The sequence below is a fragment of the Candida dubliniensis genome, chromosome 5 (assembly GCF_000026945.1).
Source record: "Candida dubliniensis CD36 chromosome 5, complete sequence".
Taxonomy (NCBI): domain Eukaryota; kingdom Fungi; phylum Ascomycota; class Pichiomycetes; order Serinales; family Debaryomycetaceae; genus Candida; species Candida dubliniensis.
Genome location: NC_012864.1, coordinates 1,145,198 through 1,162,301, shown reverse-complemented (window position 1 = coordinate 1,162,301; position 17,104 = coordinate 1,145,198). Strand labels below are relative to the sequence as shown.

Genomic DNA, 17,104 nt, shown 5'->3' with positions numbered 1-17,104 from the left:
CATCTTACTGAATGGTTGATACTAAATATGCAAAATATCTTATTGCTTAAAATGAAAGGGGAAGTTAGTACCTGAAGTATTCCTAGGTTTTATTATTTAGATATTACGACGGATAATATGTGTTGCTCTAACTTTCTATAGATTCGAAGCTAATTATCAGTATGTAATAATTGAAAATAATAAAATGTGAATTGTCTTTCAAAAGAGAAGTAGTATATAATAGAGAATAATAAATTAGCAATTATAAAGGATTCGTCGAACTCTCTGAGTTGAATTCAAAAGGACTGCACATAAAATATTGCAGATCCTGTTTTACAACATACCATTTGTGCATTATATGCAAATCATTTGAAGTTGGTTTTTGGTGATTATCACTTTTATATACTGTTCTAGGCTTCTGGATCCACCACTGTAAAACCAGATGAAGGAATAGTATCACATAAAAGCTTACCAAGTTCTGCCTAACACTTTCGTTTATAAATATTTTTTATATGTTTAATGTTTGACATTTCATTAGGAATACTTGTTTTAAAAGGATTGAATAAAGAAGAGCTGTTTAAGTCTGAGACCATCTTTGCAAAAGGTGAACTACGGTAACTAAAAACTCCTCGCATGACATTGTCTTAACACCGAGTTAGAGTGTTACTGGTTGCTATATTTGTCTACACCCTGTCTTACAACACATATCTCTCATGTTTGCTGTATTATTTTCTCGCGGTACCTATGTTTCTATGTAATGTTACCAGTATTTCTACACCCCCCTTCAATTGCTGCTACACGATGTCATATTTTGGGGGTTTAGAACTTAATTGCGGTACACATGGACATTGATAACATACAAAAATTAGTCGTGGCTGTGGCGATATCTATAATACCCGGGCTATTATTTTTAGCTATGACGTAATTGATCTATTCTAGAAAGATTGGGATTTTCTTAAACAGCAGTGATGGTCACTTATGTAACAAGAAGATATAAAATGGTAAAAGTCAAACTATATTGATTATTGTCGCAGTTAGAATCATACATTGAAAGGGATTGCTTGCACTTTGTCAACAACTTTTCATCGATTGTTTATCAAGTTTAGCCTTTTTTACTATAATTTGGCAGAAAAAGTTGCTCAAAATTAGTTCTCCAGACCCAGTTGTGTTTTAACTGTTAGTCTGGAATAAAACGTCCAATGTGTTTACTCACTAGTTTTTATGTGCCAATGATGTGTGCCTGAATTACTGGCTGCTCTTGTATCTAGAAGCTTGACGACAAGAAATTAATCATGAGTTCTCATGTTGAGTTTATATCATACCAACTTTCATTGCTGTGGAGCCTGTATAGCAAATTATAGAACTTACAGAACATCATCAAACACAAGTTGCTTCTATTTTTCTCTTGATCAACGCCTGAGGTTACTATTTCGTTAGGGACTTTTGGTGTATGATCTAAAACTACATTTCCAACATACCATAGACAACCTACATAACCTTTTACCTATTTGTGCGTACTACATATAAAACAACAAATCGCTTGAGACTCATATGCATAGCCCCATTGCACATAACTTGGATTATGTTTGAAGACAACTTTTACTTAATCTGCTTCACATTTGTTTCTTTTTCTTAGCCCTTTCATGTTCATTTGTTAAATCCATGGAGTTAAGAATGGTTCACGACTTGAGGATTGTCAATACAAGTTCTTGGCTTTTTTCTTCCTACATATATATGAATAAAGCTGTAAAATGATGTAACATTCTTGTTCATTTCTAATTTATTTCTTACTATTAGATTCATGCAATAGTCTTGAGTGGTTTTCTAACCTCATACTTTGAGAGTTCAGGCAGTAGTTTCTGTTTAGTTTTATCTTTTTATTATACCACTTTAGTACCACTTTAGTACCACTGCTTGTCATTAGTCTTCCTCATCGTACCATTTTCTGCAAAACCTAACAATCGGCCAATTTTATGATCACTCTATCCTGCTCTACATTACGAAAACGAAAACTGTCTGTTCTTTCTTTGTTGCATTTTCAAACAATTAGATATTTCTATGTTGTTCCCCAAGTCAAAGACAATATCAATTGACTTCCGATTCAGCAGCTATTGTTCATAATAATAATTGCACCCCATATTCTTGGCTCCTACAACACCTCCCTTTGGTTTTGCTTTTATCTCAATAATCAGAGTGAACATATTATAATTCTCTATAAAAACCATCTAACCAGGAAGTACATGGTTAGGCACTCACATTAATAAATAGACTATAAAAGATATTTTTTGGGGTTATCTTGTTACTTTTGTGACCCCATCAGCTGTTGCTAATAATTTCCGTTAATAGTTGCCAATTTTTGTAGCTCTTTGTTTCTGTATCGGTAAACTTTCCCCACCAAATCTGCACCAAATTTACCCCCCCTTCTGTGTTAGATCAATTCATCAACATGAAAGTCTTCTAGACCACCTAAGCAATACTTGATATCTTTCCAGGTTTTACTAGTAGGATCCCATTCGTTATTGAACTGACTGATTAATTGTTCAATCAATTGATAACTCTTGATGTGTTTGACTTGAATAAAGTCGTTCAATAAGCTTCTCATATTCCATGGCAACATATTATAGAAATTTGAATTACCTTCATTGGAACTACCTTCAATCATATTATAATCAGTAATTACCAAATCTCGTTGCTTACCAATGAGATCAGTCGTTTCTAATGAAAATCTAATTGCTTCCTTGTAAAGCTTTTCATCATTAAATATAGTGCTATTGCATTTCGTGTTTGAGTTATTTGTTGCCCCAGTGTAATTCTCAAACCCAGTAAAGGGTGCTGTCGTATTAGCCGAAGCCCCACTAATACTATATCCCATATCGGTGCTCGTCAAGAAATCAAATTTATCACTCAAATCTCTAACCAAGTCATAGTCTTGATCATAACCAAGATTCTTCATCAAACAAATAATTTTCAATAATTGAGAAACAAATGGAACCACTTCACAATTGCTTATATTGTAAATGTTATTATTGTTGTTGTCATTATAATAAATGTTTCTTGTTATATTAGGGTGACTGAACTGTAGAGCCAAGGATGAGAACAAGGGAATAAATGGATCATTGATCACCCCACTAAAAACAATCTTAACATTGTTCTCAATCAAGTTGTCCATTGCATTATTTAGTTGCATGGATAACTTACTTTTAGTGTTTTGATACTGGAATACTTCATTGATTATTTCATTTTCAATCGATGTGAATGCTCTAATGATCAATCTTGAGTTTAATCCTTTGAACGGGCCCAAGAACCCACCATTCATGCATAAAGCTCCAAGAAACTTGTTCCTGCTGGTAATCCCACTATCATGCTCGGTCAATAATTTCGAAAATAAATTGATGGCGACAACTGAACCAATACCATGACTGACAAAAAATATAAATTGACTTGACTCTAAAATATGGCTCCAATTTTTGATGATTAATTGATATGATTTTTCCACACGTTCATTTATTTTCCCTTGTCCCTCCACTGATAGGGTTTCTATGTCATAATCGTTTATGTCAATGTCGTTGTTGTCGTTGTTGTCATTTTCCTTTAACCAAGACAAAACTGACAGGGTTGCTGTTTCCACAAACGTATTGGAATTACCACTGGATCTGTTCCCCATTAATGATCGTACTAATTTATTGGGCAAAAATGAATGCACCCCAATAATGGTAATTTTTTTAAGTTTCTTCTTTTTCAAGTACAAAACATGTTTTTGGCTTTCTTTATATAAATGATTCTCATTAGGAAGGTTTATTGTATCGGTTATTCCATCACAGATAATATATGTTTTCAACAAAATTCTTAATCTTGTCATGGTGGTGATGTCTCGATAATTGTCATCAAAAGATGGGATTATTGTCAGATTCAGTGATACCCCATCAATACCGGGCATATTATTCCTGTTGCTAGTACTATTGAATTCTTTGTTGTTTGTCAAATTTTCTAATATTTCATTAGGCGATAATGGATTCTTACGTTTTGAGCAATTATACTCGACAGGGGTTTCTTCTGTTAATGTGCCATAGACACTCAATTCCACTTTGTTGCTAATATCACTATCGATACTGATTGATTTTTTGAACACATAATGAATTTCTTCCTTCGATGTTTCTATGGCTAGTTTAGCACGTTTGTATAATTCTAAATTAGAAGTATGCGATTCATCTTCATCGTCTTCACCATTGTCTGTTGGTGTTGTTGATCCTACTAACCAATCCCACCATGAAGTTTGAGGTATTGTGTGGTTCGAATCTTCTTTGGTACTTGTGGTTTGAGATGTGGATGGTGCCATCAACAACGGCGTTTCTTCATCAGAAATAGTTTGTGTTGGTTTGAAATACGATACCATGCTATACGATGAGAAATTCCACCATGTTGTTGTGTTCTCCAGTTGTTGCTGGTTATTACTAACTTCTAATTCCTGGGTAGACTCCTCTGATATTTGCTCTGGCTGTAGCTGTGGTGTCTCTGTTGATTCTTGTGCAATCGATAATTCTCTTTGTTCTTCTATATTTGTAGTCAGGCTATTCCAAAAAAAGAATGTTTCATAAAGACGATTATGTTGTTGTGTTTCTGTTGGCGTATCATTTCCGTTTGGCGTAGAGTTTACGTTACTGGTGTTTTCAGAATGCGATCGTAGCACTATATCGGTATTGTTATCATTATCGTTTCTGGGAGGATCTGTAGCTTCTGCTTCTAGGGATGTCATAATCAAGAATGAAATCCTGGTCGGCCCTCCTTACGATTATGCTAATGTTTATATGTATTTCTGGGATGTAAACGTTTTGGCAGATTAGTTTGTTGCTGTTCTTTTGTTGGGTTGGTAATCAATTAAAGATAAGTTTAAATCAAGAATTATTGTTTTTTTTTTTTCTTTTTTTGTTGTCTGTAGTAATAAATTTGAACTACCACAACATCACCACCATAAGCAAAGAGTAACAACTATTACACCACAACATACATTAATTGCCATGAGTTCAAATCAAGAATTGTCACAAGATATATTAAATCAATTAAATCTACGAGATTCACGGGAAAAGAACCATAAGATTGATGCCAAATACTTCAACGCCTTCCAGCAATTATCTCAAAAGTTGAATAAGTTATCTACAACAACAAATACTCTTCTACAGGGTCAATCGCACAATTCAGAAACTTTGACAAGTCTAATAAACTCTAAGGAAATTGAAAACTTGAAACTTGAAAACACTGAGTTGATAACTAACTTAAATAACCTTATTATAAATAATGAAAAACTAACCCAAACAATCACTGCTAAAGATCAAACTATAAAGTCATTGACGAAGCTCAACGATAAGTTGAATAGTAAAATCGAGGCATTAAATTTGGAGATAAATGAGAAAAACAAAACTATTGAATTGATCAATGATGAGGTGTTAACAAATCAAATACAATTGAATGTTTTGCAAAGTAAACTAGAATCGTTGGAAAAGTAAGTTCTAGAGTCAATTATGTATAGCACCACATTTACGTAAACATTTGTATCAATAGAAACACTTGATCATAATATTAAATCATATACACTAGCTACTAGCTTATTTGTTAGTGTCCAAAACGTATCTACCCAAGATCTTACCTTCTTCCATTAATCTGAAGACTTCTGGTAAGTCAGATAAACCAACAATCTTGATTGGACATTTAATTAAACCTCTTGAGAAGAAGTCAACGGCTTCAGCAGTGTCTTTTCTGTTACCGACGTAAGAACCTTTGATTTCAATAGATTTGACAACAGCATCGAAAACTGGAGCAGAAACCTTAGCGTGAGCTGGCAAACCAACCAAAACAACTTTACCTAATGGTCTAACGTATTCAACAGATTGGTCAATAGCTTTTTCAGAAACGGAGACATTGATAGCACCGTGTGGACCACCGTGAGTAGCCTTCTTAACAGCTTCAACAATATCTTTTTCTTTGGTGAAATCAATGTAAGCTTCAGCACCTAATGATTTGACAAATTCACCTTTTTCTTCACCACCATCAATAGCAACAACTCTTAAACCCATGGCCTTGGCGTATTGGACGGCTAAAGAACCTAAACCACCACCAGCACCAGAGATAGCAACCCATTGACCAGCTTCTAAGTCAGCAGTCTTTAAAGCTTTGTAAACAGTGACACCAGCACATAAGATTGGTGCTACGTTGGCTAAATCAGTACCAGCTGGAATTTTAGCGGCTTGGACGGCATCAGCAGTGGCGTATTGTTGGAAGGAACCATCGTGAGTGTAACCAGACAAGTCAGCTTCACCACAGTTTGGTTCAGCACCTTGTTGACAGAATTCACAGCTCATACAAGAACCGTTCAACCATTTAATACCGGCAAAGTCACCGATTTTCCATCCTTTGACGTTTTCACCCATACCAACAACAACACCGGCACCTTCGTGACCACCAACCAATGGCAATTTGGTAGCCAATGGCCAATCACCTTTCCAAGCGTGTAAATCAGTGTGACAGACACCGGAGTATTTGACGTGAATCAATAATTCATTGGCCTTTGGAGTTGGAACTGGGTAATCCTTGTAGACTAATTTACCACCATTGGTGTCAAAGACAACGGCCTTTTGAGTTTTTGGGATTTGTTCAGACATAATTGTTTTTGTATTTGTATGACAATAACGTTTATTGTTGTTATACTGATGAACAGAAGAAGAAAATAATTTGCCACTAGCCAAGACCAGGGATGAGTAAGTCCTTTTATACAGTTTTCGGAGCACAGTGGATCCAACAATGGTCTTTGCCGTGGTGGCACCTGCTGTTGCAGATGCAGCAACTGCAGTGGTGGTGGTGAGACTCGCACCTTTGAAAATTCTGAATAAGCTTGCTTGCATGACGGAACCCGGAAAAAAAAAAAAAAAGATTAAAAAGATTTGTGCGACTTGAGCAATTACAAAAAGGGGGTGAGGGAGGAAGCAGGAGATGGAAACTCTGTAGGTAAAAATTGGCACAAGTAAACTGTTTAAGGCACTGCCGTATCGAACAAAAAAGGATTTAATTGGCGACGGAAGATGATTTTTTTATTCTGTTTTTAGTTTGGACTTAGTTTCAATTGAAAAACGCGTGCAAACTTCTGGTGGTGTGGTGGCTTGTTTGTTTATAAATAATTCTTGTACGAAAAATGATGTGGTGATAAAGCTAATGAATCTATTACCAGGTGATCTCAACAAATTTGCAACTCATGATAATCAATTTTATGGACAATTATGTTTTTTTAAATACAAATACTACAAGCATTATTGATTAGTCAATTTTTTCCTGCTGTTCTTGTGGATTTTTCGTTTTTGACAAGAAGATTACACATTACTCTATTACCCAACAATGCCAATCCCCTCTCTCGTTGGCTTTGCATTGAGTCTCAAATGAATATTGTAAGAGATAATTGTTTATATAATCGTACGATGAGATAGTTGAGGCAAATAATCAGAAAGAATAGAGTTTCGGGTTTTTGACGGTCTCATCTCAACCGTTGGATCCTTGATAATTATTGTTTACTTTTTTTTTTTTCGGACTATTGTCTAGAACTCGTCAACAGAGTTTTGGTTTTTGGTTTTTCCTTATTCAATGAATTTTCCGAGGACTTGATCTTTATGAGAATTGATTCTAAATCATCCGTTGCAGGTAACATCTTGCATTGAAGAGAAGCTTCAAGAAAACCTAAGATTTATCCGCTACCAGTTCTCGGAATAATTCGGAGACGACAAAGAAAAATTAACAATAGGAAAAAAAAAAAAATACTATAATTCTAAAATCAGCTGATGAACAAGTATTTAGTTCAACAACAATAGGGGTGGGGGAAAAACTGTGACCAATGTTGTATTGTATGAATGCTTTTATTCACTTGTTAGGCTCTTCAGTTAATGTTTCAAGTAAGCAGAACTTATGGTAGACGATCTGTTATTATAGCATTGAATTGGTTGGACAGTTTTAATGTGCCTCCATGTTGTTTTTTACGATTTTTTCTTTTCTCCACATTTGTAGGAGCTCTATTACCTTTGTTTCGATTATTTGAAATAAGGAAAAGAACAAATCCCTGTCAAACTTTTACAACTGTATATCTGAAAGGGAGTTGTTTATCAGGTAAGCTTTTTAATTCAATTCTGTTGTTGCAAGTTGTAGATTGAGTTAACAGTTTTGATAATAAGGATGCAAAAAAAAAAAAAAAATTGGTCTGGTATCCCAACAAAATATTTACGAAAAGAATAATATTTGCAATTATTTCTGTCAGCCTCACACTCTCAAACATTTATTCATTTCTACAATAAACTATAATATCGCCATTTCTTCTATTATCCCAATGGAAAAAGCTATTGTAAAACCTTTTGCATTCATGATACCCGTTCCCCAACTCGTCCTTTATTAGTTGTTCCAATGGTTCAAATATAACCAATTGTTCCGTCATTGGCAAATCTTTACCCAAATGCATTTGCAAAAACAGTTTTGGAGCATCATAAAATTGGTCTGATTGATCTCTGTAGCGCTTTATTTCTTCCAAACTTGGCTTATTCAAGTGTAATGGAGGTTCACAAGTTAAAAACCACGAATTGATATCCAAATTAGGACTATGAAAGTAGCTTTGCCAAGGTGTTGAATGACACGGTGTAATAAATCCGACTGATGGTGTTGACTGCGCAGCCAAGTATCTGGTTAAGTCAATCACCCCTCTTTCGTGAACATTAGTGAAGAATAGTCCAATGCAAACATTAAGAAGAATCCCAAGTAAGACAAATTTGGGTCTTAATCGGACATACCCTCTGGCAGTAAAATAAAGCAAAATAGGATGAATGGGATAAATAAATCGAAACTCCTTATGCTGTATTAACGAGAAGCCAATAACGTAGAATAATCCAGTAAACAAAAGTATGTTTTTCTTTAAACCGTAGATCATAAGTGGCAAGTATAGCATCAACATCAAGGGAATCGCTTGAAAAAGATAGAAATGCCATGGTGCAGTTCCATAGAAAATAGACAAGTTCTTGAAAACATTAAACTCTAGAAAATTATACAACGGGAAAGTCATTTGATGATAAAAGTAGTAATCAAGTGCAGTATTTGTCAATAGTATTAACACCACTTCCATTAATGATGTGACAACCCACTTGAAATTTATCCTAACATTAATTAAAAGCCAAATACCCAAGGGAATCCAAATTAAAATATTTGTTGGACGTATAATACAACTAACAAATCCAAAACCTAGACTGATATACCAACGTCCATTGATTTTCTTGTTCCATGGCCAGAACCGTAATGCCAATACAGTCAAAACCATCTCTAAATTGTTTGAAAATGACCTTGTAATAACGTACCAATTAAAAGGATTGAACAACGACAACATTAGAGTGATCCAAGCCAATTTCTCACTATCATAGACAATAATGAACTTGTATAAATTATACTCTCCTATGGTGGCAATCAATGCATTTATTATTTTAGGACATATACGCACTAGTGTTGTGTTATCACCTACCAATTTATAACCCAAGGCATAGATCAAAGGATGTATAGCTGATCTTAGCTGCTGTTTCCATTCCCAGGTCAAATAACCGTATCCATAAACAAAATGATGTGCTGGTTCCAAAGCTTGGAAAAACTCATCGGCTTGGAAAAATGTCTCAATGGCAAAGGAGTTAAGTAGTCGGAATATACAAATAAAAGCAAATAGTTTATAAGACGATAGGAGAGTTGATTTTGTCATTGGGGATGCAACTAAAAACCAGAACTTGATACTCGACAGAATTCTCAAACTCCTAAAAAAAAAAAAAAAAAAATATTACGCTCGTTTCGATAAACTAGTGGCTCCACATAAAGTTATCAACTTCAATTAACATGCCATTACCATGTCTAGAACAGTTTCTATATCATCTTGAAAGAAGTTATTTGTACTTGTGTATTGATAACACCAAACTATCGAAAAAGGAATGTCTTGAATCGATCAAGATCTTAAATTCAATAGCCAAAACGACTTCATCACCTCAGATCAAAGTTCTATCACAATACACGTTAAACCACTACGAATCGTTGGATAAACCAATAACAGTATCTGATAAGCTTGAGTGGATTTCCTCAAAATTAACACCAGAAACGTTTTTTCCGCCAGTTATCTGGTTTAATGAGACTGTCACTTCCCACAGTGAATTGTTTATTGACACAGAATCCATAATCCAAGATAGTAATAATACAGCTTTTGAGAAACTACCGAATAAGCTAGCGAAATTTAAGTATATTGAAATCCTGAATTGGAACAATGAGATCACCCACTTGAAGAACTTGTATCAAGACATATTGCCTAATTGTTCATTTGTCTCATCATTCTTAGCCATAGTAGATGCCAACATTCCAATAATTGACACCATCACACCACAAACGTCATCCCAAAAATATAAAGTTTCATTACGGTTCAATGGTGTATTGAGAAATGTAACTGTTGACAGTAATTTCCCGGTAATGCCGAATCTGCGCAATTTAATTATAAAGTCATACAGTGATACGGAACTATACTGGCCAGCACTAATAGAGAAAGCATACTTGACAGTAATGGGGAATGGTTACAACTTTGCAGGGTCGAATATGGCAAATGATGCCTATGTTTTATCTGGATGGTTACCTCAGATAATAAAGTTGAGCAATGGCCAATTGCCGAGCAATATAGACTACTTGTGGCGTTTGAGGAAACAAAATAAGGTTACCATGGGTATCGGGACCGGAACTTTGAGTAAACAATTAAGCTCACAATTGAATTTGGTTAGTGGGCACGATTATGTTATAGACAATATAAAGGATGGTGTTATTACAGTTAAGAATCCTTGGCTCGACCCTACAGACAGAGTTGTTGAAATCAAAGATTTTAATTATTTCAAGTACCTCTATGTCAACTGGAAACCAAACCATAAGCCGTTCCAACATAACTTTTTATACCAAGCAAAACCAAATACATACAATCAACCCCAATTTACAATAAAATGTATAGAAGAAACATGGGTTTTACTTGAAAGACACTTACCCGAGACTCTGCAGCTGCATTGGATGGATATGAATGTTTTTGAGACTCAAAACAAGGTCATCACACCCCTGCAATACAAAAAGCACTTATCGGTGGAAACAAATAATCGTTTGCAATTGATTAAATTGAAACCTGGAATCTTCACTATCGTGGTCTCTTCAAATAAACCTTGCAGATTTACATTAAGTTCATTTAACGCCATTTTCAGCAAACTGAAGTACAAGCACGAGTATACTGAAACTTTGAATGACGAATGGAGTTCAGATACAAATGGAGGGAACTGGGCCATGTCCACGTACATAAATAACCCACAATACGATGTTATCGTTAAACAAACAACTGATCTAATTATAGGCATGTACGGTCAAGGTCAAATTAATTTCCATTTATTCCACACTACTAGTGATAGTTTAGGAGAACGAATACAGAATTTTGACAAGACAAAGTTGATAAATTATCAAAATTATAACGCCTTCTATCAGTCACTGTCATATAGCTTGACACCAGGTCATTATAAATTAGTCGTTTCAGAATACAATAGGGGCTTAGGGGACTTTCAATTGGTGCTCAATTCCAGCGAACCAATTACAATCTCAAAAGTACCACCATACTTGGGGTTGTATAATATCACAAAGTTATTCAATTGGGATAACACTAACAGGTTTAAATTAAACTTTGAAACTACAGGTTATAATTCAGTAGTAAAAATAAAGATTGGGTATTTCAACGGGGAGTCAGATTTTGAATTACAAACAAGTTATCGACCTGCCATGAGAGCTTCGTTATTCAACTCTCAAACTAAACAGCCAATCCAAATCAATGAACAGTTCAATGATTCCTTGTATGGTGTATTTTTACATGAAGTTTTACCACAGCCTCAAGAATACATTTTACTAATTGAAAGATTTGAAATTGGATTCGGAAGATGTATAGTTGAGATTGGCTGCAATAATAAAGTAATATTAAAATAGTGTAATGTATAGTCGTGTAGAATTACAAAAATCTATGTTTTGGGTGTGTCCTTTTGTCCAATTTGTTTTTTTTCGATTTTCCGCGTTCTCTCGACCCGTTCGGCTTAATGACAGGTTGGTGAATTATTTGTTCACTGTGCCTCTTACTTTGACCAACACTTGCAGTTTTTTCCTACGACAGCTACAATGAAAATCTCAGTCATACTTTTTATGGTCACATTGTGGTCATTGGTACTTGGTGGTCTCACAAATAATGAATTGTTGAAAATTGTTAAAAATAGAAGGAATAAGGTATTAGAATTAAATGATGAAAATTTTGAAAACATATTGAATGGTCAGAGAGATTATCATTTGATTGCATTATTAACATCAGAGGCCCCTAATCTTAATTGTGTTTTATGTCGTGAATTGGCCCCTGAATATTCCGTTGTTGCCAATTCTTGGTTTCAAGATCATCCAAATGGTGTAGCTGAAGTTGAATTGACTGAACAAGAAGAAAAAGACGGGAAGAAACAACCCAAAAACATTTATTTCTTCAAATCTGAATTTAAAGATTCTAGAAAGTTGTTTTCAATATTGCAGTTACAGAATATTCCTAAAATGTTTTATTTTCCACCTACAAAACATTTAGGACCAAATAATTACTTGAAAGAGAAAGTGGAATATCAGTTTTTCCAAGGTGATCACAAAGAATTGTTGAAAAATTGGTTAATTGAAGTAACTGACCACAGATTCAACTTGTACATCCCTGTTAATAAGACTAAAATTGCAATCAATGCCATTGGAACATTTATAACAGTGTTATTGTTAAGGGTTTTCTCAAAACAGGTTATTCAAGTAATTACTTCAAGAGTTATTTGGTGCGCCGGTTCAATAATTAGTGTAATATTATTTACTACTGGATACATGTTTAATCAAATCAGGGGAACTCCATATGTTATGGAACATCGTGACGGCAGAACAGAATACTTTGCCCCAGGACAACAAGCACAATTTGGAGTGGAAACGCAAATAATGTCGTTTTTGTATGGGTTTTTGAGTATTTTGGTAATTGTTTTAGTCAAGCGTGCACCGGAAGTTAAAAACCAATCAGCTAATTTGATCCTTGTTGCAACTGTTAGTTCGTTGATCTTTGTTCTATTCAGTTTGCTTTTATCCATTTTTGGTGTTAAAGGTCTTGGATTCCCGTATAGATTTATCAATTTCTTTTAAGTACATCAAGAGCCACCTCTCTCCTTTATAAACAAACAAAAAATATATATACACATATAAAGAAACAGGGAAGTGATTTCTCATTATCATGGTTGATTCTCCAACTTGTCAACTCTCATCTCAATACTTTCAGTCACTTTTAAACACCTCTCCAATCGTTTCCGTAGTTGTTTAACCTTGTTAAATTGTTCTTCCAATTCCTTTTCATTGATAATATTATCATTTATTATAGATTTAAAATTGTTTAATCTCTCTTCTATAATTTTCAATCTTGTTAATAAAATTAGTTGGGATTGATTCAACAGTTCAAAATTCTCATTGAGATTATCTAATGACCCACTTAGTAAGGCATGTGCAGTTAATTCTATCTGGTGAAGATCACTGTGAAGATTGCCGCTCATGGTATTGATGTAGAAGCTGAAGATGATAAGTAACGCGTACGTGTAACCCTTTTTTTTTTGGTATCGTTGCTCGTTTAAAGCTGGATTATAGAAAACAGAAAAAAAAAAAAAAATTCACATGCTAAACTAAACTATAACTGAATACCTTTCATTACGATAACGGAGTTGATATTCAACTGTATTTTACCAAAGACATTCAACTTTCAAACTGCAAATCACACTATTTTTGCAAAATATTTTACCATTGTGGAATTCCCCATTATTTAATTAACTGCAGATAAACCAGCAAGTTATAGATACTAATCTGTCTTCGTCAATTGCATTTTTTTTTTTTTTAAAGTACTTAAATACAACTGGAAAGAATGCTGGAAAGTTCACTGGAAACTGAAATTTCCAAGATTCCATTAGCTATGACAAAGGAACAGTTGGATAATATTGAACATAAGATTTTATTTCGTCAAGTGAAATCGGTCAAAGCTGGAGATATTGAACGATTTAGAATCCATTTCACTCCACATGCAGAAGGAGATGAAGTTATTATTCCACCTACTTTATGGGTGAAAATTCGAAATACCGAGCCAGTATCGAAAAGAGCAATATATTTAGCTGGACCCTACATATTATATGTTGATTGTCGACTGCTGGATTATGACCCAAACGTTAAGTATTTTGTGACTGCTGACCAACCAGTTTTCGAACCCCAATTACTTGCAGGGCAATCTTTCTATATTCAATTATCGTGTCATACTTTGAAGAAAGATTATTCATGGATAGTAGACGTTGTGCCACAAATAATATTCAACACTACCATATCGATTGATTTTGAAATTATGATTGGGACATCCAAACAAATCTTACATGAAGCATCTTTCCCAGAGAAATCAGTACCAATGTCAGATAAAATTGGGTGTTTTAATGAATTATTGCATGTATATAACTGGGATACTTTGGATCTTTGGAACTTGCCCGTGTTAAACCCCGATAAGCCCAAACATTTAGTAATATTAACACATGGACTACATTCGAATGCAAGTTCAGATATGTTGTACTTGAAGGAACAGATTGATCGAATAGCAGAGTTGAGAAATGATAATGAAGAGATTGTCGTGAAAGGCTATTTTGGAAATATTGGCAAGACAGAACGAGGCATCAAGTATTTGGGTAGCAGAGTGGCAGAATTTATTATTGATTTAGTAACTGAAAATGAACTGTTCAATAATGGTAAAGTAAAGAAAATATCCTTTGTTGGGCATTCATTGGGTGGATGTGTACAAACATTTGCTATTGCTTATTTGCAAGTAAATTTCCCTTGGTTTTTTGAAGCAATTAAGCCCATCAATTTTATTACATTGGCGTCACCATTATTAGGTGTTGTCAATGAAAACCCTCTGGTGGTGAAATGGGTGTTACTGGCAGGATTTGTTGGTAATACTGGACAAGAACTAGGATTAAAATATTTGGAAAATGGCGCCAAACCATTATTGTTGTTGTTACCAGCTGGACCCACCCACGAGGTTCTTAAGAAGTTTGTACGAAGAACCGTGTATGCTAATGCAATTAATGACGGTATTGTTCCCTTGCGAACTTCTTCATTATTGTTTTTGGATTATAAAGGCTTGGCGGAAATTATCAACTCAGAAGAATTAGCTCAGAGTGACGAAACAGGGAAAATCCCCGAATCAGTGGAACTGGCAAATAAATTTCTGGCAGTGCAAACTTTTTTGAGTTATTTAATGCCTCAAAAGCAAGCTAGCGAAGAATATAGACGATTTCAAACTCAAGATGATAAAGTGGTGGAGACCAATAAATCAGATGGAAAGTCTATTCCCAACTCGACCTTTCTTGATTCTGCAGCTTCTTTAATTTTGCCACCACTTCCTTCGATGAAGTATATTGTGGATCCTTCGACCAGAGAAAATATTGTAATTCACGACAAAGTGTATTATGAGAAAGACTTGCCAGAGAGGGATCTTGATGTTGAATTAGATTCATTTGAATGGCTTGAAGAAGAAATTGCTCGAGAATATCATAAAAACATGGGATGGAGAAAAGTAGTTGTTAAGATGAAACCAGATGCCCATAATAATATTATAGTACGTAGGAGATTTGCTAATGCTTATGGATGGCCAGTTATTCAACATTTGGTGGAAAACCATTTTGGCCCTAACAGAACTGTTGATTTGAAACTGATTGACAGTTCCATCATGGATCTGGTGAGTACTGATTCGTTAGATGAAGAAAATGGGTTGACAAGAATCATATCAAGAGATTTAATTAGCAGACAGAATAAAGAGATTGATGAGAATGTAACTGAAGAACAAAGACTCGAAGATTATCCTCACGAGTGGATTAATTCTGAGCATAATGGCGACTCAATGTTTGCTGTGGGTGTTACAGGGCTATTAGGAGAGGTTGCCGATATGGTTGGAGGATTTAGAGATCAGATTACAAAATACAGCTTAAACCCTCCAACTTTACCAATCATCGGAGAGATTCCACTCCCTGCAGCTCTAATGGCACCTACTAATACAAATAATGGGAATACGAAATCAGAGGAAGAATTGAATAAAGACTTGAAACTATCTAATAATGGGGTAATGAATGATTTTATATAGTGATGCATATTGAGGGGGTAGTAATTTATGATTTTACTACATACCCCCCTCCTCCAAATAATACAATGTATGGGTAATGGCGACAAACCACTTGCACCTAATATCTTTAAAATACATGCATTTTATGAACCTATAAATTCTATTCGTTAATTTCTTCATCTTCCTGAGCATCTTCTCCTTCTTCTTCCTGTTCTATTGGGAATAATTCATTTATTTTCTCTATTATTTTCTCCGAAGTTTCTTCACCAAATCTATCTTCACATTCTTCAACTAAAGCATATAACACCACCAATGATCTTGGTAAACTATTGACAATTTGTAATTTTTCAACTTTCATTAGTTCAAATTGATTTAAAAATTCCATCAATTGTTTAAAACTTTCTTGTGATTGTATTAAACTACTGTCATTATTTTCTAAACATGATAATACATCTCTAGTTATGATCTCTAAATTGATCCCACATCCAGTGAAATGATGTTTATTTTTTTTGTTTTTCAAAAATTTTTCATCATCAGGATTAAATGACCAATTATATTTCTTTTTAATGTTTTGTAAATGTTGTAACACTTCATAATTTGATAAAAATGAATCTCTTTCTGTTAGCACTTTCATGGTTTATATTGTATGGGTTTGCATATCTGAGATGACTTTTGATTGTGTTTGATTTTGTTTTTTTTTTTTTATGTGAGAAATATTTTTCGTTGTCAGCTTTATTATCAAACCTCTGAAAATGTGTAGTATTCTTTACAGTTTAGCATGGTTAATAGTTTAACGAATCTGAAGGTATTTATTTTTATTTTAGAATGCCTATAATGAATATCGAACTATATAACTAGATTAGCTTTCAGCAACCCCTGGGAGTT

At 34.4% G+C, this 17,104-nt stretch overlaps 9 protein-coding genes across 9 annotated transcripts, besides 1 other annotated feature; 4 read left to right on the top strand and 5 right to left on the bottom strand. All coding sequences in view use genetic code 12, as the record gives it.

Annotated features, from left to right (window-relative positions):
- Positions 1 to 72: 72 nt before the first annotated feature.
- Positions 73 to 320: a mobile genetic element.
- Positions 321 to 2,407: 2,087 nt separating this feature from the next.
- On the bottom strand, positions 2,408 to 4,732 carry CD36_54670 (uncharacterized protein yml020w, putative; the record flags this gene model as incomplete). Its single annotated transcript, XM_002420716.1, has 1 exon — positions 2,408 to 4,732. One exon carries the CDS (start codon positions 4,730 to 4,732, stop codon positions 2,408 to 2,410), a length of 2,325 nt encoding a protein of 774 aa, XP_002420761.1.
- Positions 4,733 to 4,994: 262 nt separating this feature from the next.
- On the top strand, positions 4,995 to 5,480 carry CD36_54660 (autophagy protein, putative; the record flags this gene model as incomplete). Its single annotated transcript, XM_002420715.1, has 1 exon — positions 4,995 to 5,480. The coding sequence occupies one exon, from the start codon at positions 4,995 to 4,997 to the stop codon at positions 5,478 to 5,480; it is 486 nt and encodes a 161-aa protein (XP_002420760.1).
- Positions 5,481 to 5,579: 99 nt separating this feature from the next.
- On the bottom strand, positions 5,580 to 6,632 carry CD36_54650 (alcohol dehydrogenase 1, putative; the record flags this gene model as incomplete). Its single annotated transcript, XM_002420714.1, has 1 exon — positions 5,580 to 6,632. One exon carries the CDS (start codon positions 6,630 to 6,632, stop codon positions 5,580 to 5,582), a length of 1,053 nt encoding a protein of 350 aa, XP_002420759.1.
- A 1,652-nt stretch (positions 6,633 to 8,284) lies between these two features.
- CD36_54640 (GPI mannosyltransferase, putative) lies at positions 8,285 to 9,736 on the bottom strand (the record flags this gene model as incomplete). The annotated part of the gene is made up of 1 exon (XM_002420713.1): positions 8,285 to 9,736. The coding sequence occupies one exon, from the start codon at positions 9,734 to 9,736 to the stop codon at positions 8,285 to 8,287; it is 1,452 nt and encodes a 483-aa protein (XP_002420758.1).
- Positions 9,737 to 9,867: 131 nt separating this feature from the next.
- CD36_54630 (calpain-like cysteine protease, putative) lies at positions 9,868 to 12,012 on the top strand (the record flags this gene model as incomplete). Its single annotated transcript, XM_002420712.1, has 1 exon — positions 9,868 to 12,012. One exon carries the CDS (start codon positions 9,868 to 9,870, stop codon positions 12,010 to 12,012), a length of 2,145 nt encoding a protein of 714 aa, XP_002420757.1.
- Positions 12,013 to 12,198: 186 nt separating this feature from the next.
- On the top strand, positions 12,199 to 13,224 carry CD36_54620 (dolichyl-diphosphooligosaccharide--protein glycosyltransferase subunit precursor, putative; the record flags this gene model as incomplete). The annotated part of the gene is made up of 1 exon (XM_002420711.1): positions 12,199 to 13,224. One exon carries the CDS (start codon positions 12,199 to 12,201, stop codon positions 13,222 to 13,224), a length of 1,026 nt encoding a protein of 341 aa, XP_002420756.1.
- Positions 13,225 to 13,310: 86 nt separating this feature from the next.
- Positions 13,311 to 13,625, bottom strand: CD36_54610 (conserved hypothetical protein; the record flags this gene model as incomplete). The annotated part of the gene is made up of 1 exon (XM_002420710.1): positions 13,311 to 13,625. The coding sequence occupies one exon, from the start codon at positions 13,623 to 13,625 to the stop codon at positions 13,311 to 13,313; it is 315 nt and encodes a 104-aa protein (XP_002420755.1).
- A 362-nt stretch (positions 13,626 to 13,987) lies between these two features.
- On the top strand, positions 13,988 to 16,240 carry CD36_54600 (lipase, putative; the record flags this gene model as incomplete). The annotated part of the gene is made up of 1 exon (XM_002420709.1): positions 13,988 to 16,240. The coding sequence occupies one exon, from the start codon at positions 13,988 to 13,990 to the stop codon at positions 16,238 to 16,240; it is 2,253 nt and encodes a 750-aa protein (XP_002420754.1).
- A 139-nt stretch (positions 16,241 to 16,379) lies between these two features.
- Positions 16,380 to 16,853, bottom strand: CD36_54590 (DNA-directed RNA polymerase III subunit, putative; the record flags this gene model as incomplete). The annotated part of the gene is made up of 1 exon (XM_002420708.1): positions 16,380 to 16,853. One exon carries the CDS (start codon positions 16,851 to 16,853, stop codon positions 16,380 to 16,382), a length of 474 nt encoding a protein of 157 aa, XP_002420753.1.
- Positions 16,854 to 17,104: the final 251 nt, after the last annotated feature.